Here is a 12165-nt window from a genome sequence, read left to right as displayed (position 1 = left end):
GGATTGGAAATGAAGGTGAGGATGAAGATGATGTTAGACATTGCAAGGCAGAAGGAAAGGTGGAATGATGATAGATTGTGATGAGATAAAGGAGTTCAGAGTTCATGAAAATGGAAATGGAGTGCTTGTGGGTGATGGTAAGATCCAGGGTATGACTATCTTTGTGTGTGGCTGAGGTGGGGTAGAGGAGGAGGAGATCATGAGAAATGAGTACATTGAAGAACTGGGAGGTTAGGTCATTTGAAGGAGTATCAATATATATATTGAAGCCCCTTAATATGTGGCCAGGAATTGGGAAGGAGAAAGGACTAGGAGCCAGGCCCTGAACTCATTAAGTAAGGAAAGAGAGTGTCTTGGAGGTTGGTAGATAGCAGCTACCAGAATCTTGATTAGCTGATAGATAAGGATCGAATGAATCTCAAAAGAGGAGAGATTCTTGAGTGATGATGGTAAGAAGAGGCATCTAGAAATGGCATTGGGGGGGGGAAGGAATATTCCAACTTCCCCATTGTGACCAATGAGTTGGGAGCATGAATGAAACTGCCAGCAACGGTGGAAAGGGTGGTCAGGGATGTCATGTCATCATGAGGTCTCAGTGAGTGCAAGAAGGAAAGAGAATGAGAAAGGGAATGGTTTAAGATGAAAGTAAGTTTGTTACCAATGGAACCAGCATTCCAGAGGGCACAAGGCAAAGTGTGGTTATCTTTAGAGTAGGAAGTTATGGGCTTCTTACCTGTAAAATGAGGGGGTTGGATTCAATGGTCTCTAGTTTGTTTTTAGTTTCTCTGAGAGTAATGACTTATTTTTCCACATATTTTAAATAGTATTTTCAAGATCCATACTCTCTTAAGTGGTATTTTCAAACTGAGTCAAGGATGAAGTATGCTAAAAATGATAATAGCTTTAGAATGGAAGGGACCTCAGAAATCTTAGCATCCAACTTTTTCATTTGAGGACACCAGGGTCTGGAAAGGTCAAGATATTTATCCCATGCCACACAGATAGACAATAGCAGACTCAGAATTTGAAACCAGATCCTTTGACTCTGAATCCAGTACTTATTTGCTATTCAACCTTGCTGGAGAAATAATATGGCATAGTGGATAGAGAACTGGTCCTGGTTTTAATCTCTGCCTCTAATACATACCAGTTATATTAGTTTTCTAAATCTCTATTTTATGGACTAAATGCTATTCTGCATTAAAGTAGAGAATTTCTACACTGTGAGTTCCTCACATCAGTGAAATCACATATGTAAATTTAAAGAAAAGTCACTAACATTTATAGAGAAATTTATGCACATTATTTTATTTGATCCTTATGACTCTTATGGCATAATGACGTGAATATTATTACAACCCATTTTTACAGATGATAAAACTGAGGCTCAGAGAGTGTAATACATGACCAAGAGAGAGCACTAGCAAGCATTATTAGAATTTGACATTTGGTTATGGAAAAAAGTCACCTTCATAGATTTTTGGTATAGGACATCAGTTGTCAAAAGCCAACAAGTCTTAGAAAAAAGACTACAATGCTGAAACTTTTAGTAGATTTGGGGAAAAAGGAAAAGGGGAATGAATTTCCAGCTGAGGCAAGATCTAACCTTAGGGGAAAATACCTTTGAATTACTAATAATTTCCCAAGCATTGGATAAGCACCTATATGGGTGAGTAACTTATTCTTTTTTTTTTTTTTAAAGCAATCGGGGGTTAAGTAACTTGCTCAAGGTTACATGGCCAGGTGTTTCTGGGTGGGTGCTAACTGTCTGAGCCCGTATTCCATGCCCAGGTCTTCTCAACACTGGAGCCGGTGCTCTTACTCGCTGTGCTACCTGGCCACCCCGAGTAACTTATTCTTGATTGGTGATGGGGAGGGGAGGAACAGGGGAAGTCCAAGGGGCTGGAAAACAAGGCTTGAAGGGATTATATTGTAGGCTTAAGATCTGTGAGGGCCATTAACCTACTGTTTCTTTTGCCTAAGTTGTTTATGGAGCAACAGGAAGGGTTTTTCCTTTGGGGATTTCTGTATAAGAGATCTGGTCATTTTAGTTTTCAGTGTCAGAGATCCATAATGATGCGCCATTTCCATCCCCAAGGGAACTGGCATCATTGGAAGGGGGAGGGATCGTGTGAGGGAGAAAACCAGGACTCATTTCAGTTTGATATTTCATTGACCTTTCCCATTGGGGATAAAGTTGGCTCAGAAAAACTATTCTGTTCTCTTGGAAATTTTATAAAAATTTAATCAGACATCAGAAGCAGCTAGAGCAAATTTAAGTGGCCTCTTAATGAAACTTGTAGATTTTATTTTCTAGCCTTTTCTAGTTAGGGGAGAGGGAGGGGGTGAATCAACATGGAAGAGGATAGCAATTGTTATTGTGGTTTCTTGTCCTATATCCCTCCTAGTCACTGATTTCAGATGGTTTGTATTTATCTTCATCTTTAGCTAGAGTAGTTAGCAGAATGTTTCCTACCGGTATTCTGGCATTGGTGGATCAATACCAGAGATTCTACACTAGGAACTCTAAACATTTTTTTTTGTGTTATGGATGCCTTTAGCAGTCTGGTGAAGCCTATGTACCCATTTTTATTTCTTTTTGGAGGGGGAGGGCAGGGAAATTGGGGTTAAGTGATTTGCCCAAGGTCATACAGCTAGTAAGTGTTAAGTGTCTGAGGCCGGATACGAACTCAGGTCCTCCTGACTCCAGGGCCGGTGCTCTATTCACTGCACCATCTAGTCTCCCCTGGATCCATTTTCAGAATCAGGACTTAAAATATATTAAATAAAATATATGATATAATACAGAAAACCAATTATATGGAAACACAGTTGTATAAATAGTTACCAATTTAAGAAGTCCTGAAATATATCATCGGTGGGGTAAGGCTGTGTGTGTATGTGTGTGATTGGTGGAGGGGGTTAAGGTATCAATCTTTATGTAGACTCTCCAGGCATGGAAAGTCTCTTCAGGACATCTGTAATATCACATATTCAGAACTGGAAGGAACCTTCAAGGACAGTTCCTTTATTTTTTCAGAATCGGAAGCTAAGGCCCATCAAGTTTCAATGACTTGACCAATGTCATATAACTCAAAAGTATCTGAGGCATGATACAGACTCTAGGTCCAGTGCTTTGCTATTTAAGTTCAGGAAAGTCCCAAATCACAAGTGAGCTATGTGCTGCTTTTTCTAAGTGAGATGTTTAAGACTTGGAAGGCTGTTTGTTATGAATGATAGTTTGGCTCCTAGCGTACTTGCTAGAATCCCTTTTGACCCATGTAGTGGCTGAAATTCAGCATGTTTTCCATGAAAAAATATCAGCAACAAGACTGGTACAGTAGTAATAAATAGAAAAACAATACAATTGAATGTAACATATTATTTATTTATTATTATTTACCTGAATGGTAAATAGTTGAGGAAAAGCAGATTTTATTAGAATTGGAGGAGGAGAAAAATTCTGAAGGGGGCTCTAAGCACTTTTTATTTTGATTTTTGCTTTTGGTCTCCCCTATCTTGCGCAGACTAGAAGAATAGTGGACACTCATCTGTCTATAGGCATTCTACTTTTATGTCAGACTTGGTGTGCATACCCAGTCCCACTGCACCTCCAGAACTCCTGAACTCTAGCTAACCACCAGCCTCAGCTTCTTTGACAGCAAGGATTACAGATGTGTACCACCATGCTTGGCCCTCTGGATACATTGAAAGAGTTATTTGCTTTCTTTCTGGATCAGACCTGTGTTTTCTGTGCACTTTTAAAAATTTTGGTCTCTGCATTTCAATACAATTGGTTTCTTTTGCAATCCTATTAATTTTATTTTATCCATTTAAAAACATGCTTCTGAGAAGGGTTCAAAGGCTTTGTGGAGTCCCCAACACAAAAATACTTAGGAACCCCTGTAGAATGATGATATAGTGGTCTGACCACTAGAATGCCTGTCCATGGGTCTCACACTAAGGGTATCTAATGTCTGGAAGTGCTGGCAGTAATAGGACTCCTATCTCAAGATGAAAGCCAATGTAGAGACATTTCCTTTGTCCCCAGTAAAGCAGAAAGACCCTTTCCCATAACGTTATTCTTTGTGCCATAGTATTATTCTATTTTGCCATGTATTATTCTCTTATTCCATGCCTGGATAAGATGAAATGCTAATTTTGGTTCCATTTTAACACCTTGCCAATTCAATAGGCAATTTCTGCTGACATCTCAGGGACCTGAGAAATAAAGAGACTTCAAAGAAACTTAGCAAATATTAGTGCCTTTCCTTTCAGAGGATCTCTAATTTATTCTAGCTATATTTTGTTTGTACATAGCTGTTCACATGTTGGAATATAAGCCCTTTGAGGGCAGGGACTTATTACTGAAAAAATTTCTTTGTATCCCATCATTCCTGGCACACAGTAGGTCCTTAAGAAATTATTTTTGGTTGCTTATTATTGACCAACAGTTCAGAGCTGGGAAACATGGTTCAGTTCATGAGGGAATATAAAGTGAATGTTACCTGATTTTCAGATAGGCAGCTACTCCAAACACCAGCAATACCACTGCAATCACTGTCACGGTAATGGCGACAACACTTCCTGCAAAGAAGGAAAAAGATGGAATGGGAGAAAAAGACAAGGAGTTAATTGATTTGGGAAAGTGCATGACTCTGTTCCCTGATCAACCCCCTTATTTTCTCTGGAGAAGATTGAAGCTCACATTCTGATGCATGAAGTATGGGAGCATAGCAAGTGTGGGCACTTGCTTCCACTAATCAGGCTCGTCTACAAATTGATAAGAGGCAGTATATAGACTATATACTATAATTCACCGCCTGTCCACCATGTCTGGAATGCTCTGCCTCCTCATCTCCATCTCTTGGCTTCCTTCAAGTCTCAGCTCAAACCTTACCTGACCAGTCCCTCTTAATTCCAGTGCCTTCCCCTTGTTAATGATCTCCAACTTGTCTTGTCTAGATCTTGTTTTTTTATATAGTTGAGAGAAATTATTATTGGTAACTAATGATTTGGGGAGATCCAGAGTTCCTACCTTTTTCTAAAGTCCTCATTTTAAAAGCTTATTCTTTGAAAGTTGAGTTAACTTTCTCCTCAATCTTAGTCAACCCAACTCATCCTTCTCTACCCAGGTTTGGGTGGGGATGAATTCTTTGAATATATTGCCCAAAGCTGGGCAATTTAGAAGTAAATGACACAATCAAAGTTCATCAGAATAGGTCCAGCCCTTTACTGTAATATTTGGTTTCTCATTAATTATTAACAATCAGAATTTATTGCTACCCTCTGGAACCCCCACTTTTTAAAGGGTATATAAACCATGAGTCTTCTGCCATGATGATTTTTGGCATTCGAGAGTACCCCTGACCTTTTTTATTGATAAAATGTTAGCTTTATTAATAAAATGATTAAATTACCTAGAAATGAAGTCTTTCTAACTTTTCAAATGTCACATAGTTGTATGCATGTTGTCTCTCCCATTCAGCTTTGAAGTGAGCTTCTTGAGGGCAGGGACTGTCTTTTTATTTATTTGGCCTTTGTTTGTATCCTGAGAACCATGGACAGAGGCTGGCACAAAATAGTCAGGCACCAATGCTTGCTTGTTTACTAACTGATGCTGATTGTCTTTCCTGGCCATTAATTAAGTCCTAGTGATGAAATCAAGCTGTGTGTACAGCCTGGCCCTGGGATCTAAGCATAGGCCTTGGGAGCATCAGTTCATGTTTCTAACTGACATTGTCCATGTAATTTTGGGCTTGTCATTTAAAATCCCTGGGTGCTAGTATGGCGGAAACTGGGCATAGACCAATATCTTACACCATTGATGAAAAAAAGGTTAAAATGCATACATCCCTGAGATATATTACAAGAAAATTAGAAGAACATGGAATATATGACTTATCAGACTTATGGATAGGGGAACAGTTTATGAATAAACAAGGGATAGAGGTATAAAATGGATAATTTTGATTACATTAAGTTAAAAAGATTTTGCACAAATAAAACAAATGTGGGCAAGATCAGAATGAAATCAGAAATTTGGGAAAACATTTTTATAGATAGTTTCTCAGATAAGGGTCTCACATCTCAAACATGTAAAGAACTTTGTCAAATCTATAAGAATATGAGTCATTCCTTGGGGGGGAGGAGAAGGAAAGGATAAAAAGAAATTTATATGATAACTTTATTATATATTTGAATGGAATAGCAAGTTATATATAATAGATTTACAGTTTCATGTGGAATCTTTTTTTATTATACTATGTTATAGAAATGCTTGTTTTATCCCATAAATTGACAATAAAATAAAAATTGAAAAAAGAAGATGTAGGAAAACATTGCCATTTTTCAAAGCTACATTTTCTCAGGATATATAATATGGGTCTGTGACTATGTAAAGTACTTTGTAAAAATGAGTGAACACTGTTTGCTTTAGTTTCATAACATAATATATTAAAACTTATTTTGAATTACAAAAAAAATCTGAGCGCCTCATTATATTCATGCATAGACCTTATTTTGTACTATGACTTACATTTAGCAATGCTAGGGGCAGCTAGGTGGCACAGTGAATAGAGCACCGGCCCTGGAGTCAGGAGGACCTGAGTAAAAATCTAGCCTCAGACACTTAACACTTACTAGCTGTGTGATCTTGGGCAAGTCACTTAACCCCAATTGCCCTGCCTTCTGCCCTCTGAAAAGACCAAAAAAAAAGCAACTCCAGTGAAAGGAGGCGGTCTAGTGCCTAGCAAAGTGATTGGTGCATAGTAAGGGTTTAATGAATGCCCACTGATTGATTAGTTATATGTTACATATGACTAAAATAATATAATTATTTATTTTAAAAATGTAAACAAATCAGAAATCTCACATCTAGATGAGTGGGATCTTCAAAGCATAGACAGGTAGATGAAACATTTAAGTACTTGCTATGTGTCAGACACTATGTTAAGTTTTAGAAATACAAATTCAACTAAGTAAGACTTCAAGGGTCAGGACATCTGGAGAACCACATTGAGAGATATTGGAGAGGCAGAGAGCTAGGAGGGAGATTATGAAAGTCTGGGAAATGGCATGGAGGCCTAAGCCTTGGCAAATAAAAGCAAAAGATCACCTCTCAGAATTAGGTGGTTCAGGTGGATCATGAGATTTGAAGTCAGGAAGAGTAGAGTTCAAAACCAGCCTCAGATGCTTGCTAACTGTGTGACCCTGGGAAAGTAACTTAACATTTACCAGCCTCAGTTTCCCCAAAGTGTGGATGATAATAGCACCTGCTCCACAGAGTTACTGTGACCATTAAATGAGATAATATACACAAAAGCACTTTGTAAACTTTAGAGCGCTGTGTAATGTTAGCTATAATGATGATGAAGGTGAGAGAGAGGATAGGATGAGTTGAGGAAGAATGAGCAGTACAGTTTTGCTACAGTATAGGGTGCAGGCAGCACAGTATCTTGAGGTGAGTCTGGAAAGGTAAAGTTTGGTCCAGACTGAAGGGTCTTTAAAACTATGCAGTTGGGGTGGCTAGGTAGCACAGCGAGTAAGAGCACCAGCTCCAGTGTCGGGATGACATGTGGATCGAATCCGGCTCAGACACTTATTACCCACCCAGAAACACCTGGCCATGTAACCTTGGGCAAGTTACTTAACCCCAATTGCTTAGGGGCGCTCAGGTGGCTCAGCGAGTAAGAGCACCAGCTCCAGTGTCGGGATGACCTGGGGATCAAATCCGGGCTCAGATACTTAGCACCACACCCAGAAATAACTGGCCGTGTAACCTTGAGCAAGTTACTTAACCCCGATTGCTTTAAAAAAAAAAAAAGACTATGCAGTGGCTGAGGTATTTGTATTTGATCTTATGGGTGATGGGGACTCATTGAAGATTTTTGAGAAAGGAAGAGGCATCATGGCTTCCTTCATGGCTTCATGGTTGAAATTCCAACTAAAATCCTCCCTTCTATAGGAAGTCTTTTCCAGTTCCCTTTAATTCTAGTGCCTTCCCTCTACTGATCCTTTTGTATCCTGAATATAGCTTGTTTATACATATTGGTTTTTCTGCTCTCACCCATTAGAATGTAAGCTCCTTGAGGACAAGGGCTGTCTTCTTCCTTTCTTTGTATCCTCAGTATTTAGCATACTGCCCGGTTCATATTGTTGTTCAGTTGTTTCAATTGTGTCATACTCTCTATGACCCCATTTGGGGTTTTCTTGGCAAGGTTACTAGAGTTGTCAGCCATTTCCTTCTCCTGCTTATTTTACAGATGAGGAAAACAGGGTCAAGTGATTTGCTCAGAATCACACAAGTATGTGTCTAAGGCTGGATATGAACTCATGTCCTCCTGACTCCAAGGCCAGTGCTCTAACTACTTTGCAACTTAGCGGCAGGAAAAACAAACAAACAAACAAACAAACAAAAACCAACTAAAGAATGCCTAAACTCTGGTAATAGTGGCAGGAATATAGCGGGATGAGTTTAACATTTATTTTTAAACTCAAAACATTTTGTTTCTAGGGTTCACACAAACAGGCACAATTCTATCTGACTTCTGGTCAAGTATAATTATAAAATGAAATGATCAGAAATGTTCCTGCCAACTCAGCAAAAAGACAATGACTATTACCTTAGCCCCAAAGGACTGAGGTTCAGATGTCCCTCATTTTGAACCTCTAGCCCTGTTTTGAAAGACTGCTTTCTGCTTTGGGGGGAATGGATTGAGATAGGAGCATCTGAGAGTTCACCAACTGAAAAGACTCAGTACAGTTTTCTAGGTTCTTAATGGTTCCTAATGGTTCTTTTCAAGTGCCTTGGAATTTTCACAAGCTCAGGAAAGAATGCTTGTAACCTGGAGGGGAAGGAAGGAGGTGACTTAGAGGATGCAGAGGTTCAGTGATTGCTACTTAATAATATGGTTTTGAAAATTAACCCCTCTGCTCCTCTTTCTGCTTAATTATCCTTTTTATGGGGAGTTGAAAGAGAAATTACATAAACTCTTTGTCTTTCTTTCCAAATTTCTCTCGGTTGGTTCCCTCCATCTGTTTGCTTCAGGGATATTCATAGTTTTGGCTTTCTTTGGGAAAATTTTTTGTGTTGACCAACAAGATGGCAAAATCATCATTTTTTACAGACCTGTTCAACCCTGAAACCTTAAAAGAGAGGAATTAGGTGCCAGATATATAGTCATCACACCTGGACCTCCAAGGTGAGGATAGACTACATCCTAATGAGGTGAAAGCCTCTTGAGTTAACTCTGGAGAACGCAGTGCTTAGAGCTTTCTCATCCGGAGTATCGCCCCCAACTCCCATGTGCCCGCTGCCATGTGTACAAGCAAACTCATGGGGTTGTGACTGGGGGGTTGGCTGGACGGATCATTCATAGCAATGAATGTCCTCACCCTCTTGACCCCCTAAAAAGCAACAATCACTGATTCTGTCTTTCCATATAAGTGAAAAGAGAATTGAGATATATGTAGGGTTAAAAGGATGCTGGGTTCAGGATCATAGGCTATGGGGTGACAGCACACTAGGCCTGATTCAAAAGGAGACTCAACTGATTTCCACATTGTTCAAAGAGAGGAGGCTAAGTCCACTCGGCAGCCTAGCCAGGGGTGTCTGTGTCCCTGTGTAAGGAGTAGGGACCAAAATGTGGGTGACCGAGACCATAAGAGAATACCAAAAAGACCAAGAGAAAAAAGATGAATACAACTTAACTATGCAAACAGACAGTTAAAGCAACAGAAAATAGCTTAAAAACAGAAAGAAGAATGAGTCAAAGCTTAAAAAGAAACCAAATCACATTGAAGAAATATCATCTCAAGGAAAGTGAACCAATAATGCCTCATGAAAGACAAAATCCTGCGAACTAACCAGAGATCATGGAATATGAGCAAAAAAGTTCAGAATGGTTAAAAAAAAGAAATGAAAAAAATAAAGAAGAAATTAGAACTGAATTTATGTCAGGAATTGGGATTCACCATATGTCTATCTGACCTCTTCTTCTCTGTCTCCTTTGCCACATCCTCCTTCAGAGCATACCCTCTAAGCAAAGCTGACCCTTAGAGTTCTGTCCTGGGTCCTTTTTTCTTCTCTGTCTATATTACTTCACTTGAGGTCTCATCAGCTCCCATGGATTCAATAACCATCTCTATGCTGATAACGCTCACATCTACCTATCCTGCCCCAATCTCTCTGCTGACCTCTAATTTGATATCTGCAACTGCCTTTCAGACATTTTGAACTGGATGTCCAGTAGACATCTTAAACTCAATATGTCCAAAACAGAACTAATCATCTTTCTTCCTAAACCCTCCCCAGGTTCCACCTTCCCTATCGCCGTAGAAGGCAATACTGTTTTCCTAGGTCCCCAGCCCTGCAACTTAGGAGCTACTCTGGATTCCTCACTATCTCTCACCCAATACATCTAAGACCTCCTATGTCTCAAATATGCCCGCTTCTTTCCTCTGACACTGCCCCCAGCCTGGTACAGACCTTTACCACCTCACGCTGGGACTATTGCATTAGCTTGCTATTCGGTCTGCCTGCCTCAAGTGTCCCCACTCCAAAACATCCTTCATGCATCCATTGAAGAGATTTTCCCTAAAACTCAGGTCCAATCATGTCCCTCACACCAACCCCCACTCAATAAACTCCAGTGGCTCCCAATGCCTGCAGGAACAAATACAAAAGCTCTGTTTGGCATTCAGAGCCCTTTATAACTCAGGCTACTCCTCCCTTTCCAGTATTCTTACACCCAACTCTTCTTTGATCCCTGTTGACCCTGGCCTCCTGGCTGTGCCACAATAAACATTCTATCTCTTGGCTCTGGGCATTTTCTCTGGCTGTCCCCCATGCTTGGAATGTTTTCCATCTTCCACTTGGATTACTGACCATCCTGGCTTTATTTAAGTCCCAAATAAAATCTTATCTTCTACAGAAAGCCTTCCCCAGCCCTTCTTAATTCCAGTGCCTTAAAAGACCTCTTAATAATTAATGTTAATTATTTCCCATTATATATCTATATCTTTGAATATATTTGCTTGCATGTTGGCTTCCCCATTAGATCGTAAGCTCCTTGAGGGCAGGGACTATATTTTGTTTCTTTTTATATCCTTAGCACTTATCATAGTGCCTGGAAAATAGTAGATACTTAATAAATGTTATTGATTGATTAAGGAAAAGTGAATGCACGATGGAGATCTACTTTCAAATTAATAGAAGCTGAGAGAGATTATCATATACGTGAAACGCGAAATTACTGGTGGGAAGGAAAATTTGGGAGAAGAGAAGCAAAAGGCAAATAAATATGTTAAAAGACTATATGGATTCTAGATAGGTCGAAGAAACTTTCCTTGAAGACAGAAAGTCTTAAGGATCATAAATATCCCAAAAGAACATTACAAATCGAAAAATGTACGCGCCATAATTCAGCAAACAATACAAGAAAACTATAGAACTTCTGAATAGAGACAGAAAGGCTTCAATCGAGGGAATCCACAGAGGGGCTGCTGGGCCCAAGAAATACCTTTCATTAAGCTCTTAGCCATGGAGTGGTTAAATCGAGCAATTTCAGTGTGACAAAAGCAAATTTTCCAAGCAATCAAGAGAAAGACCTTTGAACATGGAGAAATGAGAACTGAAATTGTGAGATTACTTTGTATCTACAGAATCTTGGAGAAGGGATGGAATAGTGTATTCTATAAAGTCAAGGAGCTAAATCTGTAACCTGGCCCACAGTGCCATCACATGCAAACTTTAATGATCAATGAACCAAGGTGAATATTCAGAGAGATATTTGAGGGCCTCATGTAAAAAAAAAAAAGCAAACAAGAATTCCCCCTCCCCCCAAGAAAAGCCAGGCTGGCAGATTATTGGATTCAGAAACATTTTAAATAGAAGCAGGGGAAAGGTAAATGAGTAGAAATGATCAAGAAGTGAGTAATGAAATAAATTAGCTCATGTTTATAGGTTATTGTTTAAGTGAAAGGTTGATATATGGGATAAAAGAAGTAAGAGGGGGCCCCCAAGGGTGAATAAAAGAAAAAGAAGCTTAAAAAAGATTTAAGGGGAACTTTGATAAAAATGTGCTGGATTTCCCCTAGTTTATTTTGTAATCTTTGGGTGTGTGTGTGTGTGTGTGTGTGTGTGTGTGTGTGTGTGTGTGTGTG

The 12165-nt window shown here is 39.4% G+C and overlaps 1 protein-coding gene across 1 annotated transcript in view; it reads right to left on the bottom strand.

Annotated features, from left to right (window-relative positions):
* Positions 1-12165, bottom strand: part of PARM1 (prostate androgen-regulated mucin-like protein 1) — a 129142-nt gene that overhangs the window by 14380 nt on the left and 102597 nt on the right. Inside the window, exon 3 of the mRNA XM_069091825.1 lies at positions 4509-4587. Within this exon, the coding sequence (XP_068947926.1) occupies positions 4509-4587 (79 nt within the window). The remainder of the gene's footprint in view (positions 1-4508; positions 4588-12165) is intronic.

This window comes from Petaurus breviceps, unplaced genomic scaffold (assembly GCF_028583685.1).
Source record: "Petaurus breviceps papuanus isolate PSGF00001 unplaced genomic scaffold, PetGlider_PUasm1.0 126, whole genome shotgun sequence".
Classification (NCBI taxonomy): Eukaryota; Metazoa; Chordata; class Mammalia; order Diprotodontia; family Petauridae; genus Petaurus; species Petaurus breviceps.
Note: the sequence above shows the minus strand (reverse complement) of the source record. Positions and strands in the feature narration are given on the sequence as shown.